Below are 26,324 nucleotides of genomic sequence, written 5' to 3'. Positions count from 1 at the left end.
TGGATATCGTTACATCCCTAACATATATATCAGAAATAATTACTACATAATTCTAATCTTCCGTCACATATTCGATGTCTTCTGTGTGTATACAAATCGAAGAAATTAATTTTTAAAAAGATAAATAATACTAATAATAAATAATAAATAATAATAATTATAATAATAATAATAATAATAATAATAATAATAATAATAAATAAATATAATATAAAATGCAAATAAATTATAATTTAATAATAAAAAAAATAATAATAAAAAACATTAAATAGGACAGTGTGTCTTAACTTTTGACTGGCACTGCACATTATTTTTTAAAAAAAAATAAATAAACAGGCAAAATAGTGATCCAGTTTGGATTTATTCAGACATGCTGTAGTTTACACACACATGCCCTGTCACGTAAAACATAAACATAAAACAATATAAATGAACAAAATCTACAGTACAATTATTTGGATTGATTGGTTGATTAGGAGGTATACAATAAAGGCAAAAAAAAAAAGTAAAAAATTAAAATAAAAGTTAAACTAAAACAAATGTGTCAAAACGATATATGAAATACTTTTACGTCGTGGGTTCATTGCATTGTTTCTTACAGATAGAGTTATTATAAGTTAAGGAGAGGGCAATATGACAAAATTAAACTAAGGAGAGGCACTGGGTAGTATAAATAAAAAATTACAATTTAAAACTCTATATTTTTGGAAGTATCAGATTGGTTTTGAATTGTTAATAGCACAACAGAGTTAATTTTTTCTTTTTTTATTCCCTGTGCATTAAACTGAAAAGTACTTACGGTAATCACAATATCCATGGGTTTCAGAGTGGTGAAAAACGAACAACATAGTGATTAATAAATAGTTTAAATGTTGAAAAGTACTCAAAATGGCGCCTATAAACAGGAAACTGAAACCAACTCAACAAATTAGCAAATCATCTCAGCATCAGATTACAAATAGTCATATTGCCCTGCCTTGTTATGAAGTAACTGAATACATGCACAGAGAATACATTTTCAGAATACATGTTTTGAGTAACTGTATCCTAGAACCGTTAATTTTAAAGATACACTAAGTAACTTTTCTGGCTTCTGTAGAAATTTTATTGCTTTGCTTGGATTGTTCCACAAATCTTCCATATATTATATTACTGGTGTCTTTATTGCTCAAAATGCCCTGATCATAAATCATGCATTATTATTACTATAGTCTAAATTTTTAATGTTCCTTTAACCCATTCATTTTAGATTTTTAAATAATTTTGTAATTTCTTTGTAAGAAATGGAAAAGATTCTAGAGGCTGGTTCCATAGCCCTCCATCCTGTCTCATCATCCTTATCAATCCACCACAATCCACAGAGCAGGATGGGTAGGGATTGGAACAAAAACAACAATTTGGGCAAAACATTCATTCTAATTACTTCTACTGTATTTTTCGGACTATAAGTCGCACTTTTTTCATGGTTTGGGTGGTCCTGACAGCTGCAAGAGGGCGCTCTAGGCTTGTGTGTCAGGATCTGCTGCTCCTATTACTCCTGTACCACTGACACTTCACTCTACTGCGCATGTCTTCTGCAGAAAGAGCCTCTGTCCTGCTGCAAGTAGTGAAATATTCAGCCGAAAACTGTAACTGAGCAGCAGAAAGAGTGAGCGAGAAACTTGTGAGGAGCTGGAGGAAAGTGGGGATGGAGAACACAGATTCACAGCAACTGGCAGGGTGCACTATGCAACGCTCCTGGAAGTCACTGGATGGATCGACAAAGCCTGGACTTCAGTGACAACTGAAACCATCCTGTTGGGATTCAGAAAGGCCGGAATAATTCTAAATGGAACTGATGCTGAGTCTAACAACAGCTACACAGACCAGGAAGCGGCGCTCTGTTTACCTCCAGAGGTTGAGGAGTTGCTCAGAAGTGACACCGAGGATGAAGAATTGAGTGGATTTAGTGATTTGGAGTGAGATGGAGAGTTTGTTAAACTTGTTCTGTTCTGTTGTTTATGTTATAGTTTATCTGAAGAACTGTTCATATGTGACATTAACAGCCTGTTGTTCTCTGTTTTATTGTTATTACTAGAACTTGCCTTTCAAGATGAAATGTCAGTTCCTGGTCTCTGATTTTATAAATAAATTTCCCCCCAAAAGTGCGAGTTATATATGTGTTTTCTTCTTCATTACGCATTTTTTTGGCTAGTGCGACTTATACTCCGCAGCGACTTATAGTCCAAAAAATACAGTATTCGACCCATTAATGTCAACGGGAGGATTTCCCATCATTTCAAATCTGCTCTTATTTATTTTATAACTTTATCAGAGTTACCGTTAAAAAGATGTGATGTATTCTTGGTAATATTAACGCCCAAATGTCTATCTTGTGAGCAGGGGTCTCCTCTCTGCAGACCTGACCTGTAACTTAGACTACTGGCGTTATCTTCACAGAGATATGTATATGTTTAATGCCATATGGTGGGACATTTCAGGCAAAGCAATAACATTTCCATGGAGACAAGATGGTTACGCAGTGCACCTATAAACTTGCCGACATTCAGAATACAGATACACAGTGATAAATAAAAGTATAACAAACAAACAAACAAACAAACATAAAACTGTTTATAATTGTTATGTTGTCTTTTCTCTAATGCAACTCAAAGTAAAACTATTCAGAACACAGTACTCTGATTGAACCATGTATCAGAAAACATTGCAAAATATAATGCAGATTTCCAGTATTGAGTAACTAAATACATTTTCAAAGTATGCCCACCTTCACCTGACACTAGTTTACACGTATTTGCTACTCCAGTTGTTTTCCTATTGACCTGTAGATGAGGTAGAAACCAGAAGAGACCCCATTTAAGAGGCTTTTATCTCAATCTGGCACCTGAGCTAAGCACTGGCATGGTCCATTTATGTTTGTTATCACTGAGCGAAAGACGAGGACTTCAACTTCAAAACATATGCACGTACAGTCTGATATAGGGCTGGGTACTGTTAGAACACATATTTTTACAGGATTCCTTCACAAATTGCTTCTTGATTGGTGTAAAACTGTAAATTAAGTCCAAATCACGAGAGCCTGTCGTAGAGGCACTTTAAACTATAGGAATTCCAGGCTGTTGCGATGTCATGTGAATTGAATTTTTGGAAATTTAAGAACTGAAAACAGCTCTAAAATGTAGAAAGAGCTGCTACTTCTAAAAAAAAAACCAAATCTATAAAAGTCTACATGTGCTTACAAAATATTAAAGTGTTAAAATTTCAATGAGCTTAGTCTTGGAGGGCAGTGAGACAGCGCTATAGAAAGTTACTAGTTAATTCCAGCATGAAATTAATACATAAATTAAAATACGTTTAAGGATTTGTTTTTACATTTTTATAATTTTTTTAATCCAAATAATAATACTGCACTGTAAACAAATTCAACTGTACCCAGCCCAAATTGGATCCTTAATTTGTGGTAAATATGAAAAAACAAAACAGAAATGTCTAAAAATAACTATTCAGCAGCAGTTTATAACATCAATAACATGCTTTTGTTGCAGTCGGACTTTGAAAAGAGGCAGTGAACGCACCACACGTACATAATTACATAGCTGACACACATTTAAAATAATAAGTCATTGAATCTAGCTCCAGCATAAAAGACTAGGGCCGTTTGACATGCATGTTAACAGCAGACCCAGGAGTGGTTTGTAACTTTTCTAGTGGAGGGTCCGGCACCCGACTTTAAACAGCTCTACCTTACATATATTCAATTACAGGTGGTTTTATAGCTCAAAAATGTAAAAAAAAAAAAAAAAAAAGCTGTGAGCGGAGTTGCCTCACCACAGATCTGACCTGTAACTTGGTCTAGTTTGGGCTCCATGATGATAGGAAAATTTAATACCGCACTGTGAAACATTACAGGTGAAGCGATAACATCTCCATGGAGAAAAGCATCTGATGGACCATCCACTAGAAAATTTACGCAATGCACAGTTAAAAAAAAGATTTAAACCACTGTTTGTCAGACAACACAGATACAGCGTGAGACACTGGGTTTGTTTATTGGTGCTAAAGTTAAGCCTGTCACGATAATTACTATATCCACTTATCAATAAAAGGCCACAGCAGCTTGTCAAAGTCTGATCTCGTCAGGATCTAAGCAAGGCCGGGCCTGGGTAGGACTCGGATGGGAGATTGCTGGAAAAATCACGTGCCACAGGGGGGCACCAGTCACAAAAACTGTCATTGTGTCCTTAGGCAAGACACTTCACCTGCATCGACTAGTAAGAAAGTGTAGTGTGAGTGTCGGTGGTGGTCGGAGGGGCCGATGCCGCAGATTGGCAGCCTCTTGTCCATCAATGAAGCGCTATATAAATGCAATGATTGATTGCTTGAAAAGATGGAACTATAACTTCTGGGTGTGAAGAATCCCTCAGTCGTCCAGGTAGAATCCATGGTGAGGAGAAAATTCAGTTTGTCGACTGGACAAAAGTTAGTTTGGTTGAAGACATTTCACAGCTCATCCAAGCAGCTGCAGTAGACAAACTGAATTTTCTCCTCGCTGTAACTTCTGGGGATTGATATTTATCATGAGTACTTTTCTTTGCAATAGTTTGGAGATTTTGTTATTTTTGTTGTAATACGATAAAATTTAAGCTGTAAGGATGGGACAGTAAACAATCAGTATGTTTATCTTAAAAATAATAATCATCAGTGGGACATTCTATATAAACGTGATAATAAAAAAAATAATAATCTGCATTTTATCGTCAGAATGTGCAAGAAAAAGACCACATATCCATGATGGTCTCTTCTAGATCATTGTTGTTTTTACTTATAATAAAGTCCATAACAGATGTTTAAACCTGGAACCTATTCATAATATTAAAATAATTCTTAAAATTATTCATATCCATAATATTTTAAACTGTATTCTTCTGTATTCTTTGATGATTATCGTGACATAATCGTTAATCGCTGTTATTCTCATCATGATAATCATGACACCAAATTTCAATATTGTCCCATTCCTACTTTGGATAATATTTTATTAGGAAAACATTGTCAGTGGTGTTGTGCACTTTAAGAACTGGAAAAGTTATAATATAGACCTGGTTTAGACCTGGTGAAAGTTGGAAAGCTTTATTGTTATTTTGTCAGTATTTTAAATATTATTATTATTATTATATTGTGCTTCAAAATTTCAAATCGTGACAGGCCTAGCAAAAGGTACAGATCTGAACTCAAAAGCCAATTAAATGGCAAATGTTTGGCCATATATGGTTACTTATTAGTTGTGTTGAGTATAAGTTTAGGATTTCAAAAACTGGAGGAGCTATAAATGTAAGGCTCAAGTCAAAACTAAAAAAAAAAACAATAAAAGTTTGAGTAAAAAATATGTAAATAAAATAAACAGTTTACACATCTAAATGTCACCATGAGATTACAGTTAGTCATATTGCCCAGCCCTACTTGATCCTACTCCAGTTGTTTTCCATTCTTTAGAGCAAGTGCTTTGAATGTAAATGTAATATTTTCTACATTTGTGAAAAGAGATGCCCTGGTTCATTTCCCTGACCAGCCTGAACCGCACGCTTTGACAAAGATGAATGCGTCTGGAATGGAATCCTGTCTATTCGATTTCCGAGGGCGTGAAAACAAACATACTGGAGCTGGAGTTAGTTTTTCTTTTTCTTTTTTACTCCTGAGAAATGAGAAAGAGTGGGGACTTCAGCAACAATCAAAGCAGTAAACTGTTAATTATCTAAGGTAAAAGTTATATATTTTGTTCTGAATGATATGAGAATTCAAGAAGAGATGTGATACAAATTAGCGGCAAGTTTGGACAGAGGTTTTTCACGCTCTATGGTCCGATTAAAGAACCTTCTGGATTTAAACAGAATGTAGAATGGACTGGCTGGTCAGGCAAGTGGTTTAAATATAAGTCAGTGTTGTAATATTGTGGTAAACTAAGGCCTTATGCTTTTATGGGACACAGAACAGTGAGTACACCCCCATAGTTACTTGCCGTTAACAGTCTACTGGCTCTTATAGCTCCTGTGTTCTTCTGTGATCTCCTGTGTTCTTCTGTGTTCTTCTGTGTTCTTCCTGTGGTCTCCTGTGGTCTCCTGTGGTCTCCTGTGGTCTCCTGTGGTCTCCTGTGGTCTCCTGTGGTCTTCTGGGGTTTCTTGTGGTCTCCTGTCGTGCCCTGTCAGAAGTCTTTGAGGGACTTGACAGCTTTGGTTAAGTTTGAATAGAACTCGGTCATGCTGGAGGGGAAGAAGGACTCTACGACGGAGCGAGGGAGCAGCCCCCCCAGGTCTGTCTGGAACACTGTGAACACCTGCGTCTTGTTCGGCTCTCTGAGAAAGAGTAAAAAAAACATAATATAATACAAATCAGAATTTAAAGTATGTACTAGGGCTTAAACTTGCCATTAATCAGATTGATAATGATAACTGGGTTTTAGATCATTGTTTCCCAGACTTTTTTTCTGGGGACCCATATTTTGAAACTTAAAAGTTTTTGTGACCCAGGTCAATAGACAAAATTCGTAAAACAGAAAATAAATGTGACCATTATTAAACATTAATGAGGATATTTTGTGAACCATGCAATAAAAGGTATCCATAAGTCACCTATTCAACATTCAATTGAACCAGCAATTTTGGAACAAAATAGTCAATAAAATAATTACAATAAGATTAGAAATGATACAAAACATGTCTTAAGATTTTGACATTTCTAATGATATAGGTGGGCCTGTCTGCGTTTTTGTAGTGCATTCCAGTCTGGGGTGCAGAAAGAGAGTGCACCACGCAGATCAGGTGAATTGGCAAAACTGTTTATTGCAGAGCTACATGCACATCGTGACAAGGCGACCCAAAAACATGCTACAGGTCTCCAAGAACAGTGGATAGTCAAGGTCAGTTAAATACAATCAATCAACGAACCTGCCCAGGGACTACAGGTGGAAATTAGCACTGATGCTACAACCTGATGTACAATGCGTCTCTCCTGTTAAGGTTAATGCAAAAATTGTGTGCTGTCCCTGTCTCAAATAAATAAATAAATAAATAAATCTCTTGCCTGAGGGTCACGACCCAGTCTTTGGGAAACAATGTTTTAGATGACATTGCATCTATTGGTCAGTGATATTTAATAAAGATGAGGGCAGCTAAAACTGATCAAATATAGATTGTTTCCTTGTAATATATTAAGTTCTTGGGTCTAGTCACTAATATAAATGAGCAGGTTCAAATGTGTGTGTGTGTGTATTCATCTTTGGGATATTTCTTATGGGAATAACAATGGGGAAACCTGGTTCTTGCCTCTCCACTGCGAGTGTGACAGAAGGGGGGCAAGATCCAGATGTCTACAGCCAATCCTCTGTCAGTAAAAGTATGTGGTTTTGAGGAGAATATAAAACTATGGAAGAATTAGTGTAATAATCATTTTTTCTCCATTTTGGTTGTTTTTATTGCTCTGAAAAAAATGGATCCTAGTCTGAGTGAGTTTGCATCTTCACAAACCTGACTCTTATTTGGGCTCCTCCATGGAAATGTTGTTCGTTTGGCTATAATATTCTAGCCTGATTCATCAGCTGGTTTCACTTTGTGGATTTGTTCACTCTACGGTAGGTGGATACTTTTTTTTTTTATTTAACCAATCACTGCTATTTGGTCGTGACGTATGTAATGCACCAAATCTCATAGGAAGAAGGGCAATAACGTCTTTCCCCTTGATAAAATTCACCAAACATTCTCTTTGTTCTGACTTTAAATCCTCGATCTCGGGAATTGTTGCCAACACAGAATGTACGGCGTCGTCTACATTCATCTCGACCGCTTTGTTTACTGTTGTGCTGTACAAAAGGGACAGGCGCTTGAGTTTGACGTCATGGCTTCGCAGCTCTTCACTGATTGGCCAATGCGCGGTCTACAACTGCCGGGGTTCTTGCGATGTGTATTCCGATTCCTGATCTAGTCGCTGGAGAGAAATGAAATTGAGCGGAGGCACTAGGTAGCGCCAGCCTGGCTAATAATCTTCCACAGCATGGCATAAAAACTCTATTACTGTGGAGAATGTTCTGAAGTATGGTTTTAACTTTCTATTTTCATGGAATCGTACAGGTGAACATAACATTGCTTTAAAAAAAAAAAAAAAAAACACTCTTCAGGAAATTAAATCATGCGAAAATTATTATGAGAAAAAAAATCAGCAAACATTTTGATCAATCTATACAAGAACAATAAATTGTACTTTTTTTGTTTTGTTTTTTGCCTTATCACCCAGTCCAGCCTGACTTTGTGCTCATTGGCCGACATGCCCTGTATCATTCATTATTTATTCACTTTGCACAATGTCATACTGTACTGAGGAACATTCCAAGCAAAGCAATAACCTTTCCATGAGCACGTTACATGGTCCCTCTTTAATTTATTGTCACGCTTCTTTTTATACTAAGGAGGAGAAAATTACATTAAGGAGAGGCCTTCATAATCTCATTTATTTATGGTAAACACTGTTAAGTACAGCACAGTAAAATACATAAAGAACTATTGATTCTGTAGTCAGTGCACTTGATGACACTCACCCAGGCACGGGGACACAGACGCAGCCACACGGATGGTTAAAGCCCCTGACGAAGCCCGGCTGTGGGGGGCACGATGAGTGGAGCACGTTGGTCGCTTTGAATAGAACAAACAGCAGGAAAACATAATTTATTAATGGCTGAAGCGAATATGACATTTAATATAGGATGGAGGCTGAAAACACGCGCTCAGGGTCACTGGTGGAGCTGAGTAAAGATCCCAAGCTACACCCATGTTCAGGAGTGGTGCTACTGACAAAAATATATCACTACTGCGTTTAAGTGTCTTTGTTAAATGGGATATTGTGTAACTTTTCAAATGGAGGGTCTGTCAAATGTTTTTCTTCATGGGGATGTTGTTGCTCTGTCCAGAATCTTTCATAGTATGGTATAAAAGCTTTTTATCTTCATGGAGACCAAACCGGACCAAGTTACAGGTCAGATCTGTGGGGAGTGTAGAGTAGGGCTGAACGATTTTAAGAAAAAAAATTGAATGGAGAGTTTTCTGGCAGATATTGCGATTTAGTTTTCATCCACAATTTTTTCAAATATAGTTTTAGTTAGGGATGGGCATTCGATGAAATTTTCTTAATCGATTGTCTGAAGAATTAACGATCGATTATCGATTAATCATTAACGTTTTTATATTAAAATGATCACCATTATTATTACTATCTGCACTAATCTGCATAAATAAATTCAACTTTACGACATATAAACCATAACGACTCTAGAGCCACATCAATCCGTTTGAGATTATGTGTTTAATTCAGTTTTGCGCAACTCTCACAGAAACGAAACTTAAAACCGCATCGCTAATTTGCATAAACTCTGCGAAGATAAAACTACAGCTCTTTTGTCGCTGATGCGGTCAATTTCTGTCGAATTAAAAGACATGACTCAGTGGAATACAGGTTAGTGTGACCATATTTGCGTTTGTCAAAACCAGGACACCGTACGGGGGGAGGGAGGTGGGGACTCGTCATCGACATTGCGCGACTCTCACCTGGTAAAACTTTTTCCCACTGGACACCGAAACATATGTTCTTGCTTTGTACACTGTGCACATGGACTCACACTTGTCCCGAACGCAACGGAAAGCGTGGAATTTCTTGTACAAATAATCGTTCGATACGCTGCAGACTGACCGAATGTTTGTGTTTGCTCGCTCCTTCTGAGTGCAGAGAGACACATGTACGGACCTGTTTGGTCACGCTACGCACAGCAACCTACATTCGGTTTGTCGATTAAAATTAACGTAATCGATGAAATTCTTAATGATCCATTATCGATTAATCGATTAATCATGCCCATCCCTAGTTTTAGTGCACATGAACATTTGCAAACATCACAGAAACTTACATCATACCAGAGTCCTGCACCGACGATTTGACGCTGGACCGTTTGCGCACATTTGTTTACGTTTTACAGAAACAAAACTAAAACTACATGGCTAATTTGCATAAACTACAAGAGCTGAAAAAAAAATCAGCTCGCTCCTTGTGCTGCTGATGTGGGTCAACTGCTGTTGGACTAAAGGACACGACTCAGTGGAATATGAGTGTTCTTTCTGTGATAGAGGATGTGCTGATGATGGTGAGTCTGTTCTGTTGTGTTGGAGATGGCTCATGTTAAACTTTACACGAACGCAAGGTTTAAATCCTAGCGTTGTGGCGGTGAATTACCTCGAGGCGCATAGACCTTGACGCAGACCCAAAAATCAGAAACGACGGTGACAAGACAACAGTGGCAATGCACGTTGTGTCGACGCAGAACTAAACTTCGCCCTTAAAATTGGGCTTTAGGAGCACTGCAAAAAAACGTGGCTTTGACGCTCCCAAAATCGTGTTCTCTGAGATTGTAGTTTTCGGTCCAAAACGATAGATCGTTCAGCCCTAGTGTAGAAGAAACCCTGCTCACAGTAAGAATGCCTGTTTTTCTCTGTATTTTTGAGCTAGAAAAACTGTAATTGAGTAAATGTAAGGTAGAGCTGTTTAATGTCATGATGTGGAACAGGCAGAGCAACGACACCTCCACAGAAACAAGCAGGGGACGGACCCATAACCAAAAAGTTACACAGTGCACCTTTAAGTTTCAAGTATTGCACAAGAAGTTAAGTGACTAGAAAATTATCAACAAAAGTGCAGAAATATCACTACCATTTGAAAGAAAACTGCTACTTTCTGTTCTTACTTATTTTTAATCATCTTAAAAAATGGTCTATATTCTAAACAATATGCTTAACTTTAAAAAAAATAAATAAACAAATACAAAAAATACTGAGTTTAAATAATATCTCAATGTCTCAGTGGAGTCTTCTTATGTCTAAAACAGGAGTGCCCAAACTTTTTTCATCAAGGGCCAAATATCTAAACACAGACGAAGCAGAGGGCCGATCGAGGGCCGTAGTCTGATGCTCAGTACAGTGAATATTGAAATATGTGCATGTTTAACATGTTAGAATGAGCCATCAGTCTTTTATTCATACTACGATCCTTAAAACCACACACTAAATAAGAAATATTCGCTTTTTCAAGGTAGATTTTCAAAAAACTTGCAGTAAAAGATTATTTTTTAATTGATGCAAGGTCATTTGGGCCAATTCACCTGGAAGTCTGAGGGCCAAGAAAAAATTGTCTGAGGGCCGCATTTGGCTCCTCGGGCCATAGTTTGAACATGCCTGGTCTAAAACCTTCGAACCCAGTAGTAAGCATGTTTGAAAATGCATGTGATTCATTTCGAAATTACAAAGCAGTTTAATTTCAGTAATGTTATGGAAATGTTTAAAATCTCTGTTAACTGAATATTGATTTTTGAAACATATTCTCCAATCTTATCACAATCTCAATACTTTAAAAAACTAGCAATTAGTTCAACCAAAGTCAAAGTTTAAAGAACCTTTTAAGTAAACAGGTAAGATTTAGATAACTGAGTGCATAATTACATTCTTATTCTCTCATTTTAATAGAGGAACCACCTGTTATCGCCGCAGTATTTGCTATCCACACTGGATCTATTTGCGATACTTAGATCGTTATTAGTTCAGCTGGAACATTAAACACAGCAGGGCAGGGCAGAGTTCAGTGGGACAAGTGTAAAGATGGAACTCGTGACCCTCGCAGAAATGACAGTCCATTATAAAGTCCATTATAAAAGCGCCATTCACCTTTAAGAGCCACTGAGTCAACACACAGGGGTTAATCATTTCTGTTTTGAACAAGCCTCAATCTGTTGAATTGGAAAGTCCCGGTTAAATTACTGGAAGTTGTGGCTAGGTCAACAGTTTGCACCAAAGTCAACCTACTCACAAACGTGCATCTTACTGTACTGAGAAGTAGAGTGCAAAACTAAGCAAAGCAAACACAAACTGGAAGGTTAAACAGTCTAGTAAAGTAGAAGTAAAAGCTGCCATGAAAGCTTTGTTGCAGCTTGATGCAGAACTAGACAACCTCATGTATTAAATTACATTAAATTAAATTAAAGGTGCATTTTCTCGTGGAGTGTCCGTCAAATGCTCCATGAAGATGTTATCACTTTGTCTGGAACGTTTCACAGTATGGTATTTAACCTTTCTGTCTTCATGGAGACGAAACCAGACCAAGTTACAGGTCAGATCTGTGGAGAGGCGACCTCGCTCACAGTCAGAATGCCTGTTTTTCTAGGTATTTTTGAGCTCCTCTAATTTAATAAATGTAAAGTAGAGCTGATAAATGAAACATTCCAGGTAGAGCAATGATATATCCATAGAAACAAGCAGGAGAAGGACCCCCAACCAAAAAGTTACATAGTGCATCTTTAAATTTATAAGGATGTTAAGGCATATTGATAACTTTACATAAAATCAGCCTGGTCATAGAGATAATAGGTTAAAGACAAACTTGTAATTTGCAATACAATTTACATATGAGACTTTTATGAAATATTTGACATAATATTTGCGTGTACAGTAAAGAAAATGGTAATTATAGTACAGTATATCGTATATTATTAAGTGTTTGTGTCATTTCATAGATCATGAAGAAGGGTTTTGCATAATTATTCCAATAAAGAGTAGGCCGAGATGCAGTGGTTCTTAACATTTTTGACTTTGGGGCCCAATTTTTTTCAATACAAAGTAAGTAAGTCCGGGGTGCATTCATTTAAACTTAATTATTATTATTAATTTAGCATGCCTCAAGGTAGTTCTTGTGGTCTTACATTATTCCTCAGCCCTATGGTTAAGAATCCAACATACTAGGCGTGGGATGATATAGAAATTTGGTGTCACAATTATCATGGCCAAAATAATAATTATTAAAGTTTCTGAGAGTTTAAAAATTTTATGGACATGAATAATAATAATTTGAATATTATCAATAGGTTCCATATTTAAACAACTGTTATAGTGTTGTACTTTGCTCCTTGAACCGTCACCTTATCGTGGTGGAGGGGTTTGAGTGCCCGAATGATCCCGGGAGCTATGTTGTCGGGGGCTTCATGCCCCTGGTAGGGTCACCCAAGGCAAACAGGTCCGGGGGGACGGGCCAGACGAAGAACGGTTCAGAAGCCCCACATGATGAGTTACACACAGAGGCCAGTTACGATGCCCGGATTGGCGTCACCGGGGCCTCACCCTGGAGCCAGGCCTGGGGTGGGTGTTCGTCAGCGAGCGCCTGGTGGCCGGGCTCAGCCCGAAGGAGCGACGTGGGGCCGTCCTCACATGGGCCCACCACCCGCGGGAGAAGCCATATGGGGCCGGTGCAGAGAGATCTGGGCAGCAGTCGACGGCGGGGGCCTCGACGACTGGATCTCCGGACATGGAGACTAGCTCTGGGGACATGGAATGTCACCTCGCTGGGGGGGAAGGAGCCTGAGCTTGTGCGGGAGGTTGAGCGTTACCGACTAAATATAGTCGGCCTCACCTCCACGCACAGTTTGGGCTCTGGAACCCAACTCCTTGAGAGGGGCTGGACTCTCCATTTCTCTGGCGTTGGCCGCGGGGAGCGGCGGCGGGCTGGTGTGGGCCTGCTCATTGCCCCCACAGCTCAGCCACTGTGTGTTGGAGTTCACCCCGGTGAACGAGAGGGTCGCGTCCCTGCGCCTTCGGGTCGGGGACAGGTCTCTCACTGTGGTGTCGGCCTACGGGCCGAACAGCAGTGCTGAATACCCGGCCTTCTTGGAGTCCTTGGGAGGGGTACTAGACAGTGCACCGACCGGGGACTCCGTTGTTCTCCTGGGGGACTTCAACGCCCACGTGGGCAACGACAGTGACACTTGGAGAGGGGTGATTGGGAGGAACGGCCTCCCCGATCTGAACCCGAGCGGTGTTTTGTTATTGGACTTCTGTGCTAGTCACGGTTTGTCCATAACGAACACCATGTTCGAGCACAAGGGTGTCCATAAGTGCACGTGGCACCAGGACACCCTAGGCCAGAGGTCAATGATCGACTTTGTAGTCATGTCATCTGATCTCTGGCCGCGTGTCTTGGACACTCGGGTGAAGAGAGGGGCTGAGCTGTCAACTGATCACCACCTGGTTGTGAGTTGGGTTCGCTGGCGGAGGAGGAAGCCGGAAAGACCTGGCAGGCCCAAGCGTGTAGTGAGGGTCTGTTGGGAATGTCTGGCGGAGCCCTCTGTCAGAGGGACATTCAACTCGCACCTCCGGGAGGACTTCTCCCGGATTCCGGGGGAGGCCGGAGATATGGAGTCCGAGTGGGCTTCATTCTCGGCCTGTATTGTCGATGCGGCTGCTCGTAGCTGTGGGCGTAAGGTCTGTGGTGCCTGTCGCGGCGGCAATCCCCGAACCCGGTGGTGGACACCAGAAGTAAGGAATGCCGTCAAGCTGAAGAAGGAGTCCTATCGGGCCTTGCTGGCTCGGGGGACTCCTGAAGCAGCTGACAGGTACCGCCGGGCCCAGCATGCTGCAGCCCGTGTGGTCGCGGAGGCAAAAACTCAGAGCTGGGAGGAGTTCGGGGAGGCCATGGAGAAGGACTATCGGACGGCCTCAAAGAGATTCTGGCAAACCGTCCGGCACCTCAGGAGGGGGAAGCAGTTCTTCACCAACACTGTTTACAGTGCGGGGGGAGAGCTGTTGACCTCGACTGGGGATGTTGTCCGGCGGTGGAAGGAATACTTTGAGGATCTCCTCAATCCCACCGTCACGTCCTCCGAGGAGGAGGCCGAGGCTGGGGACTCGGAGGCGGACTCATCCATCACCCTGGCCGAAGTCACTGAGGTGGTTGGAAAGCTCCTTGGTGGCAAGGCTCCGGGGGTGGACGAGATCCGCCCTGAGTACCTTAAGTCTCTGGATGTTGTGGGGCTGTCTTGGCTGACACGCCTCTTCAACATCGCGTGGCGGTCGGGAACAGTACCTCTGGACTGGCAAACCGGGGTGGTGGTCCCTCTGTATAAGAAGGGGGACCGGAGGGTGTGTTCCAACTATATTGGGATCACACTCCTCAGCCTTCCCGGTAAGGTCTATGCCAGGGTACTGGGGAGGAGAATCCGGCCAATAGTCGAACCTCGGATCCAGGAGGAGCAGTGTGGTTTTCGTCCTGGCCGTGGAACACTGGACCAGCTCTACACTCTCCATCGGGTGCTCGAGGGTTCATGGGAGTTTGCCCAACCAGTCCACATGTGCTTTGTGGACTTGGAGAAGACATTCGACCGTGTTCCTCATGGTGTCCTGTGGGGGGTGCTCTGGGAGTATGGGGGTCTGGGCTGTCCGGTCCCTGTATGACCGGAGCAGGAGCTGTGTTCGCATTGCCGGCAGTAAGTCAGACCTGTTCCCGGTGCATGTTGGACTCCACCAGGGCTGCCCTTCACATCGAGAGGAGCCAGTTGAGGTGGCTCGGGCATCTGTTCCAGATGCCTCCTGGGCGCCTCCCTCGGGAGGTGTTCCGGGCATGTCCCGCCGGGAGGAGGCCCCGGGGAAGACCCAGGACACGCTGGAGGGACTATGTCTCTCGGCTGGCCTGGGAACGCCTCGGGGTCCCCCCGGAGGAGCTGGAGGACGTGTCTGGGGTGAAGGAAGTCTGGGAGTCCCTGCTTAGACTGCTGCCCCCGCGACCCGGCCCCGGATAAGCGGACGAAAATGGATGGATGGATGGACTTTGCTAGTGAAAGTGAAAACAACAAAGATCTAGAAGAAAACATCATGGATAAGTATCTTTTTTTCTGCAAGTTCTGGTGATTTCTGGTGATTATCTTTGTCCCACAAACTATTAGTGTCTACCCTTTTTATCACGATACACAATATTATTGTTTGTTGCCCTATCCCTAGTTCATACCTAAATTATCTAGCATTTTATCAATATGCAGGTACATTGCTGGTTAAAAGTTTTAGAACACCACACTTTTTCCAGTTTTTTCCTGTTTACTGACCAAAACGTATTCTAAACTTTTGATTCATGAAAGTGCCCACCTTTGGCAGATATAACAGCTGAACACACCCGTGGCTCATTCTTTTTACAATAGAAATCAAATATTCTTCATAAAGTTCTTCCCAATTCTGTTGCAGAAGTTCCCATAAATGTGTGGCACTTGTAGGTTGTTTGACTTTCACTCTTCAGTCCAGTTCATCCCAAACCAGCTCGATGGGGTTTACGTCTGGAGACTGTGCTGGACACTTCATGTTTTCAAGCTTTACAATCTTGTTCTTTTTTCCTGAGGTAGTTTTGACGGAGCTTAGTCTTGTTTTTATCTTGTATCTGTTTTTTAACCTCTCTCTGCTCTTCAGCACTTACCTTTGTACCATTTCAAGCTCTTCATTGGACTTGCACGACTTGAATTGCAATAAATAACTGGAAAAATTAGGGTGTTCTAAAACTTTTGACCGGTAGAGTATGTGTAATACCTAAAATGGTTTAAACATCTGTAAAATCAAAGACCCAACACAACAACATAAAAACATATAGATGATGAGAGTAAGGGGCTGGTTACGCACCATTGGATGAAATGGTGCCATCTTCGTACTTTTTAACAACAATGACATCGACAAAGTCTCGTGGAGAGATGATGCCCATGGCGGCGGAGGGCGTGACAGTACGACAGACGGACACTTCCTGCACGAGAGCGGCACAGAGGAGCTCAAACAAAACTAAGCAGCACTTTTACAGCTCCTCTGGGTAAAAGAGGGGTTATAGTTTCACTTTTGGAGCCCTAGAGAAGCTTTAAAAGGTGACAAAAGACAAAAACCATGAAATGTGGCAATAAGGGCTGCACTATAGATTTCAAAATTTATGTTGCAACTTTTATGCAGCAACTGTTTCACCACAGAACCTCCTAAATACACAACGATGTGCTTCACTGACTGTATCCTGTTCCACCAATGTCAATATCTTTCAAAGCAATTTGTGAATGAAAGTGGCTGGTCTGTTCCAGCTCACTGAAGTTGGGTTGGTGAAAATTTTAAAACAAAGGAACACAAAAATAAAGCTGTAGACTGGTTACATAATAGGTACCGGTAATATATTTTAAGATTGCAGCGATTTATAGGCTCATTATGACTAATCGACTATAAAAATGATTGCAAACATAATTTCTGATAATTGTAATTGTTATCTAGACTATATAAACACTTACACAAGGCCTTTTTATAACAAAGATGGTGAGCTTTTTAATCAATAATCCACTGTAAATATCTGTAAATATTCTCTAGTTAGAAGTCTTTGTTCACCACATTTCAGCCTTCATGTGGTTTATAATGCCTTTAAAAAGTCTCAATGTACAATAAGAATAATTGTTTCACTGGTCGCCTAATCGAAAAAATAAACATTAATTGCATCCCTAATTTATTTCAATGGGTGAGTAAGAACTGTCTATAAAAAACAGATCCCAGTAGATTCAATTTAACAAATATTGGCACTGAAAAAATCGGATAAAATGGCAAAATCTGACTTGTTTAAAAATAATCTTTAACTTTACCAACACCAGTATAGAACCATAGGGTAACATAATGAAATTACTACTATTTTGAGCTGAAACTGACTTACATTACATCTGTGTGTCTGTGTTTGTTTGTTTTTTCATCATTGTAGTATCTAAATTGGCATTATATACCAAGCCCTTTCCTTAGTATCGAAACTGAAACAACACTACTGCAGCTACGGTTGACCTTGGCTCTATAGTGCAGCCCCATTGTAAACACATTTGAGTGACTGTGAGTGAATATAACAAAGACAGACCTCTGTGATCTGCTGCAGGAGCTCAAATTTCTTGACGTTAGTGTCCCATTTGACCCTGAGGCCGTTGGGGATCGGTTTGAGACACTCCCACACTTTGAGGAGACCCCCGTTCACCACCGCCTCCCCTTTGTATCTGAACAAATGAAATAAAACCAGTGATTACAGCATCACATAGTCTCCAACTCTAATATTTTCACAATTAATGAAGAACTGTGAGTAAAATTATCATTCTGTTAGAAGACATCATTGCCAAACCTTTATTTTTGCTTTGTTATTAATCTAAAAACACTCATTTGGTCTTATTTTGTAGATTAATTTCTTGGTTTCTTTTTAAAGACAATACAGTAAGAGATGCATTTACCTTGTTGACATGTTTTGGCTTGTCTTTGATTTTTATATTTAATTGCAGGATATTAGAAACTGATATATAGTTCTATCGTTTGGCCAATATATAGGGCCAAAATTACGGTAGCACTTTTTAGCATATTGGCTTTTATGGAATGGTTTAAAATTCATTGTTACTTTGTTGTTTTTCCACATTTCTTCTGTATTTAAGTAGAAACTGAGTTAAGATTATTGACTTTATCTGAAATAATTTGGGGTAAATGATCAAAATCGACCTAAAAAATCTTTTATCAGAGTTTATCAGATGCTTTTGGTACCTAAAATATTAGTTTCAGCCATAATAATGATTCTTGAGATAGCAATGTTAGTAATATTTCCACCTTATACAGAGGTTGTCCTCATATATAACTTGTATTTTTATCATTGTACCTGTGGGGATTGACTGGGTAATAATGAGAATATAAAATGGAACTATAAAATTAAATCTATCCATTGTATAACATTGAAATTTTGTGCTTTTCTGTTTTTCAGAGTTTAAACATAGTATCCGTGATGCTCTGAGTGACAACAGATTAGTAAATGTCATTTACAGTTACATCTTGTTTGCATAAGTAGATTTATTTGTGAATGTTTGCATCTATACATGTTCTGACAAGGGAAGTATGTAAAAGGGTAAACAAATATGGCAAAGGGAAAAAAAAATGTTTAAGATTGAAGGAATTATTTAAATGTCATTGTACAGCTTCTCAAAATTGCTCAGTTAATTCAGTGATTAAAGGGACAATATTACACTGTTTACACAAACATATCTGGAGTTGTGTTTTGTCTCATTCACACATGTTCAACCTTACAGACAGTATTTAGGCTGAGTTCTTCTCTCAAACAGAAAGTGCTCCACTGTGTTTTTAAACTTGCTCACCGCTGCTGAACTAAAACTAAAAGGTAGCAAACTTCAAAACTACCACTACATGACATCACAAGGAGGAAGGGAGCTTTTTGAGCTTTGAAGATGCAGACAGACAAATAATAGAGTTACTTAAACATGTGTGAAAGAAACAAAACACAAATCCAGGTCTGTTTTCAGGAGGTAATAACATCACGACATGGCGTAAATCTCACAAGAGTCAAATCTCAGTAAGTGACATGTCATGTAGTACATTCCTTCTCTAGTCATTTGTGCAGGAAAAGAAATAGACTTTCACTTCACTGAGCCTATTACATAAATGTTGGAGACAGCGGGTGTACAGTTACTGCTCTCACCACAAGCGTTTCCTGTATTGGTTTTAGATCAGTGTTACAGATCTTATTTCACTATCACTCAAAGATACTGAGCAAAAGTGACTTACACATTTCCAGGATACTCAACTGAGGGACGCCAGGACACAACCACGTCATTCTGTGAAGCAAAAAGAAAATGAATGAAATTATCTGTCAAAATCTGGTACTATGAAACTTGTCTCCATGAAGATTTTATTACTTAGATGTTATTATTACTACTGGATTATTCCACAGTATGGCATTAAGGTTATCATCTATCTTTTATTCAATTACATGTGTTTTTTATTGTTAAACATACCTTGAAAAACATGAATTCTTACTGTAAGTGGGATCACCTCTCCACTAGGGATGTAACAATAACCGAAATATCGTGATATTGTATCGTCAAAAGTCTCAAAATAATATCGTGGACTGTCTTGAATTACAAGTTCCTTTGCTTAAATGCATGGTTTTATAAAAGCAACAGCTTATAAACATCGGAAACTACATATCCCAGATTCATTTCAGCGCAAACAACGTGAAGAGACATGTTTTTTACTTGAATTCTTGGGATTATGATGGAAATAATTTACACCAAAATCTTATCAGAGTATTTTAAAAGCAAAAAAGTGTCCCATCTACAGTTATATCAGCCTCACCAAAATATCGCAACAAATATTGTACCGTGAGATGCATATCGGGATAATATCGCACCGAGAGACTTCCCTACTCTCCAAAAATATGATTTATAACTCGGCTTAGTAGTGTCACCTGCTTGTTTTCGAGGAGATTAAGTTTTTTGGTCGCTTGTTGTTGATATAGAGATGTGTGTTACCTTGAATGATCCACATAATGGCGACAAGCAGTGAGTGAGATGAAGTAACTGGTCAGATCTGTGGAGAGGCAATCCCACTCACAGTAAGAATGAATTTTTTTTCAAGCATCTGGAGCTGAATAGATGCTAGATAGACACGTTTAATGAATTTAACATCTCAAACAGGTGACAAACACGTGGCAGATCCTCCTCTAGAAAAATAAATGACAGTAATTTCTTCTTAATTGCATTTTTTTGTCTTTTGAAGGATATTGTTGTGCCAATTAACTTATTTCTTAACTATTTCCAATCCACACGAAAGCCTAATTCTGGCTGCAATATTGATCTACTTTCTATTTGTTTCCTGCTTAGTTTTGGTGGCATTTATGCAGTAAGTTCAACCACATAAAACATTTGAAACACTAGGATGATGCTGCTCCTGCCTGCTCTAACACCAGGCTACGTTATAATGTAGTTACACAGTGAAAGAGTGGAAGAATCCACTGATCTGGTATTCAAGCAACCGCAGTCTTCTTTCTTTCTGTCTTTCTTTCGCCCTCAAACAGAATTAGCTCTTCATGTCGCAGGGCTCCAGTCTTTTTGCACGTCCATTTTAAAAATAGAGGGATGCGTACATAACAGCACAGCAAATACTCACGGATTTTTTACACACTTTCCACCCGGATGGATCTTTTGTATACCCCAAAAGGCGTTCTGCAGCAAACTTGGCTCTATCCTCGTATTCCATGTTTATAACTTGATAAAAACCCAAACAATTAATCCAGATAAGGGGCAGAAAGGGAGGATGCAATGATGGCTACCAATGCCAGAAGGATTTTTAGGTCAATTTAAGATGTTGTTCCACGTTGCACAAGCAAAAACATGTCCACGTTGGCAGGTGATCCTCAGGTAAATCGTGTCAGTGAATGAGTAGATATTTTGGCATCATTGTTGGGGAAATAGCATCAAGGTTACAGCAAAAAGCGATCGACAAGCGAGTGTATCCAATGTCAACGTTGCTAATAATCCTAAAAAGGCTACTGAAACGACGCACGGTAATCCATTTTTGTAGTATTTAATTAAAATGAAAAATTACCACGAGAGGTAGTAAGTAGTAAACGCTAGTGGAAGCCGGAGCTGCTGAAAGAAGCCGGTGGGCGGGACCAAAGGCGGAATGGTGTGCTGTGATTTGTTGAAAATCATGAGGTTAAGATAACAACCAATCAGATTACAGAAATGTGATTACTTCACAGTTGCCTGACAGATAAACAACCAATCAGAAAAGAGAAACATTAAACACGTCCCTCCCCTTTAGGGCATCTCTCATTTCGGATTTTTGCGTTTCCTCATGGTCTAACCTCCTCAAAGTTGATGATTCCTACCTAGCAATACACCATCCGCAGATTAAAAAGAGCTGCAGACGAGGAATATAAAGATAAATGGTTTTAAATATTGTTTTAAATACGCTGTCTGTTCTCAGTTTAGGAGGAAACAAAAGGTTGAGGGTTTGAGGAGGAGAGTGAGCAGAAATCGGGCACGTCCAATTTGCTCACTGTGAATAAAATTAGATTACAGTAAACTCGATTAAAGCAGTTGTCTGCCATGTTTAAACATAATTACTATCTCATTACTGTAGTACAAACACCTTTATTTGGCAAGTCTTTGGTCATAATTATTACTTTTTGTCATTTGTAATGGATCAAAATAGTTAATTTTAGCCTAGCATCTGATCATTGCAAACATTCACATTCATTCATATTATTAAGTATTTCAGTAAATTAATGTTTGTTTGTTTGTTTTTCCTAATTAACTAATCTTTTCTTAATTCTTTGTCTTTTCAGTGCAGAGATGAACTGTAATTCCCTCATGGATCAGGTAAGTACACGTTTATTATTAGTATTTATTATTATTGTTAAGGTTTGGTCACTGCCACAGACTGAATAAAGAAGATTTTGGTCACTGCATACTTTCTTTACACACTCAAATATAGAAATGGTTACTGATAAATGTGGCATCGTTCCACTATTGACTTATTGAATTAAATACTGACACCCAGTGGGCAAATTGTCAAATTACATGTACCGCCTATAAGAAACAAGATGCTGTTTTTGTTTTTAGTCATTTATTGATTTATTTTACAAAAGAAAGCTTTTTCAACATTTTTTTCTTTAAAAACATATTTACAGGTTTGTACAAAAATACAAAAGTGATTCAAATCTTATAAGTCCTAGCTAGTTTTAAACATGGAGCTCATTTTAAGTCGACAATTAAATCGTGTCTTCGGTGTCTTCACTGTATCAAGGTGAGTATGTTTAGTGTTAATCCAGTTTTTTTAGTTAAAATAAATATATTTCACTTTATCAGATTAAATTTGAGTTACAATATTAGTATTACTAAATATTTTTTTGGACTTAGCTGCAATTAAGTTATAAATAGGCGCAGAGTAGTCCGATATTGCACCATTTTCCCAGATGGAAAACACTAAACAAACCTTGATATTTTTGTCATTAGTATGTTTACCATTTACAGTCAATGCCGTTATGAATGGAAATTATACATGACTTTCATTAGATCAAATTAAACATAATTTGGAGTCAGTTAATGATATTGTTCCTTCACATTTATCCATGTGTTATGCTCTTTGAGTGAAGCTGATAATATCTTTCTCTGTTTCCAACTTTCACAGCTCCAGTGCGACTATAGGACCAGCACCAAAAGTGGATTCTTCCTCCTGAAAAATCTCCATTGTTTTCTTTACATTGACATGTGATTGTCCAGTGAGTAGTAGATATACAGTACAAGATTAACCCTTGTTTGTGAGCACGACTATACAGAACAGAATTAGCCAGACAGTTTGTACATCTATAACACACTATCGAACTAGACAATTCAACAGAAAATACAAAATATCTTCTTGTGGTATGGAGACATCCCTCAGATAGAAAATAATGATATGATGGTGTCCATTTCTTTGTTATTTTTTTCGTTACTTATTGCATGCTATTGTTAACACAACAAATCAAACAATAAACAGGAACAAGTGCGCTTTAGCAATATGATCAATGTAAAATTCTTAATGTTAATTCACAGCATTTTACGCCCTCCATCTTGCACAGTGTCAGTTCTGCAATTCAGATTCGCTGAGTTTTAAACAGTTGTGATTTTGTCTATCAATCTAGCTATCATCTATCTATCTATCTATGAATTTACAATAAACAATACTTTGTTTGCTGAAGTATTCACAGAATACAGTGAATGTTTTCTTTTGAAGTACAGTCTCTGAATATTTAAACAACCCAGTTTCCAAAATCAATGATGCATAGAATAATTTGTAATAATTATAAAACTTCTCAAAAACCCTTTGTGGGGGACCTATGATCACTCACACCTAATTCAGTAAAAAAAAAAAATAAAATTGAAATACATTTATAACTTTACCTCTTTCATACATCTGCCAGGGTAAATGCCTTTACATGTTTTATTCATATCTTTTTCTAACTATCCCTAGTTTAGTGACATTTTTGGCAATATTATTCTATGCTTCATAGAAATATGGAAATGTAACATTCTGTCAACCATTTCTGGGTTAATATTGGCTGTGAAAGGCAATTGGCCAATCAAAACTAACTGGATGCCACGACAAATTCAAGCCTGTTATGTTCTGCTAACTACTGATAAATGCTAACATCTTAATGTTGACATTGTCTCTAATTAAATCTATTACATGTTGAACATCATCAAATGAAAAAATTCAGTTTTAGTTATCTTATTTTGTAAACATTTTTGAAGGTCCCTGCAAGTACACAAAATGAGGAAACCAACAAATGGTTTGAGAAAAGTTTAAAAAGGCATGACTCCATGGTTCACACCAGCTAATGTTTTGTGATCCGACGGATCAGTGCAAACAATGGAGAGGCAACACAGGAACGTGTTAGCGAGCGGTTAGTTTTATGTTAGTGAGACCTGTTCTTCTTTGCTACACTCAGTTATGTTTGTTATAAAAAATCTGCCTGTTGTTTTATATAGATATTACTTTATTTTAGTACAAATATACATTGTTATTTCATTACAAGAAATATCTTATTTTCAAGGAATAGTCTTGAAGAATCATGAAGTGCAAAAGTAAGATTGGCTCTTGGAAACTTCTCCAAATTACCCTCTCATCCTAAACCGATTGAGAACCTTCTAAAGCATTGTCACCAACTGCACTTAACAGTGTCTGCTTTGAAATGCACTTTTCAATTTTAGCCTGAAGCACAACTGGCCATCTAAATCTGGTATATCTACTTGAGGAAGTTGAATTTGATTGGATTCAAGTCCAATATCCACTTCTACAAAAGGCCTTTGTGCGATTGTCCATAATTCACCTGTTTCTCCACTCACCCCTTTTAGGCACAAGACCTTGTTCCTACATGAGACACTCCGAGACAATGTAGACCACTGGTGTGTGATGCAGACATCACTGAAACCTTTCACAGTGAAAGATTAAATATTCCAACAATACGATGGAGCCACAAAGAATGGTGACAGAAACCAGGATCTAGGATCTTATATATAAGGTCATGCAACATGATGAAGCTTTCACATCATGTTCTGAGGCGCAGCTCTACAAAAATACATGCATCATGTTATTTTTGATATAATTTGTTTGAAGAAATATAGAATGATTGACTCTTGGTGGCCTCATCTATGTCCATTGATGAAGTTTAATACATAATTTGGTTTATTAATGAGCTCTCATTAGTATAAACAAAATAATAAACAGGAATATTCAATTTGAGCATTTGACCAGGTCTTTGGGCCAAAAAAGTATTTTATCTTTATTTTTTATTAGAAATTGCTTCTTAAATTACACCTTCACCCACACAATTTAAAACACAAGTAAAAATATTAGTGGATGTTGTGTGTGCTCATACATGCGCACAAACATTATTTTAATTATTTAAAAAATGTCTTTTTTTTATTTTCTTATAAAAGACAGTTTATTCAAAATAGTTTTCCGTTTTGTTTTCTTTCAGAATTTCTTTTTGATGCAGTATATTTTGCAAGACATTTTCACTTTTATCCATTAAATAACCAGTGTCTTGCTACACTGACTGAATAGAAAAAGTATAAACACTTTTGCAACAGTCTGATTTAGAGTGTCACTGGGATTTACTGGCCCTGGTGACACACTATTAAAGATTTAAAAAGAAGCAGAGCCATTTCAAAGACTGGGCCCGTCTAAGAGGAGAGGACATCTGTGGTCAGGTGGCATTAGGAGGAGCGGTCGTCGTGGGGGCTGCCGTCTGAGTTCTCTGTATCCCCCTCTGAAATGGCTTGCATGGGGGCGGTATAGAGCCGACTGCGTGTGCTGTACCGACTGCTGTTGGCCACTGGGGGGATCCGAGAACGCCCCTGACGAGACGCAGCGGACATCGGCAGCGTTTTGGGAGTGAAACTTTCTGTGTTTGCTCTGGGAAAGAGGCCAGGTATGTGGACTGGCTCCAGGTTAGATAAAGTGGCTTCCTGGAGTGTAGAGGACAGTTCTTCAGCTTGTCTCATGGGCCCTTCGTGGAGCGACTCCCCGGGCGTTTTGGGGGTTATAGGACTCTTTAAAATCTCTATTGCTGACATGCGGTAGCTGGTGTCAGATCTACTACCCTTCTTTAGCAACAGAAGTTTAAATTCCTCATTTGAAGTGCTGGACTTTTTGGCACTACGGTAGATGGGCACTGGGACACGCTGTGCCCCAGCAGCGGAGGCCAGGGTGGCTGGAACACTGACTGGAGGGGCAGGAGGAACAGTGATGGTGGGGACACTACCACTGTTCACTGGGGCTGGAAGGCAGAGGCGAGACTTTGAGTTTATGTCTCCAGAATCTTTTCGACCTAGTACCTTTCTCTTGGATCTGAAAAAAACAACAACATAGAAGATAAAGCATTTGCAAAAATTATCACAATCAAAGCAAAGAGACTGAGTACCTGTGTATCATGGCAAACAAATCCTCTGTTGTACGACTCTTATTGGGGGATGTTATAATGATGTCGTCATCCATTTTGGAGTCGTCCATCACAGGTGAGAGTGAATTGTCACTGGGAGTAGAATCTGAAGGAAATATCACCATATCAAATGTTGTGATTTTGGATGAATTTGAAGATATTTTTGTGTTTTAATTGGTCTT

General features: G+C 39.0%; 2 protein-coding genes across 2 annotated transcripts in view; both read right to left on the bottom strand.

Annotated features, from left to right (window-relative positions):
- Positions 1 to 342: 342 nt before the first annotated feature.
- Positions 343 to 21,292, bottom strand: stard5 (StAR-related lipid transfer (START) domain containing 5). Its single transcript, XM_020925956.2, has 6 exons — positions 20,820 to 21,292; positions 19,437 to 19,486; positions 17,746 to 17,878; positions 16,506 to 16,623; positions 8,585 to 8,678; positions 343 to 6,350 (listed from the first exon to the last, which is right to left on the bottom strand). Exons 1-6 carry the CDS (start codon positions 20,907 to 20,909, stop codon positions 6,200 to 6,202), a joined length of 636 nt encoding a protein of 211 aa, XP_020781615.1. The 5' UTR covers positions 20,910 to 21,292; the 3' UTR covers positions 343 to 6,199.
- A 4,125-nt stretch (positions 21,293 to 25,417) lies between these two features.
- Positions 25,418 to 26,324, bottom strand: part of nhsb (Nance-Horan syndrome b (congenital cataracts and dental anomalies)) — an 82,792-nt gene continuing 81,885 nt past the window's right edge. The window contains exons 11-12 of the mRNA XM_055154992.1: positions 26,125 to 26,248; positions 25,418 to 26,051 (exon numbers count right to left, since the gene is read on the bottom strand). Coding sequence (XP_055010967.1) covers positions 25,418 to 26,051; positions 26,125 to 26,248 — 758 coding nt within the window. The remainder of the gene's footprint in view (positions 26,052 to 26,124; positions 26,249 to 26,324) is intronic.

This window comes from Boleophthalmus pectinirostris, unplaced genomic scaffold (genome assembly GCF_026225935.1).
Source record: "Boleophthalmus pectinirostris isolate CB_2022bp ecotype Guang Dong unplaced genomic scaffold, ASM2622593v1 HiC_scaffold_19, whole genome shotgun sequence".
In the NCBI taxonomy this organism is placed as follows: Eukaryota; Metazoa; Chordata; class Actinopteri; order Gobiiformes; family Gobiidae; genus Boleophthalmus; species Boleophthalmus pectinirostris.
This window is presented reverse-complemented; position numbering and strand designations above follow the sequence as displayed.

What these genes read in the sequence shown, in the direction of transcription:
- stard5 (XM_020925956.2), bottom strand. Translation starts at nt 20,909, where the DNA reads ATGGAATACGAGGATAGAGCCAAGTTTGCTGCAGAACGCCTTTTGGGG. An exon ending in GTTGAGTATCCTGGAAATGT is followed by an intron (nt 17,879 to 19,436) that starts GTAAGTCACTTT and finishes TCATTTGTTCAG; the next exon opens with ATACAAAGGGGAGGCGGTGG. An exon ending in TGGCACCATTTCATCCAATG is followed by an intron (nt 8,679 to 16,505) that starts GTGCGTAACCAG and finishes TTCTATTCAAAG; the next exon opens with CGACCAACGTGCTCCACTCA.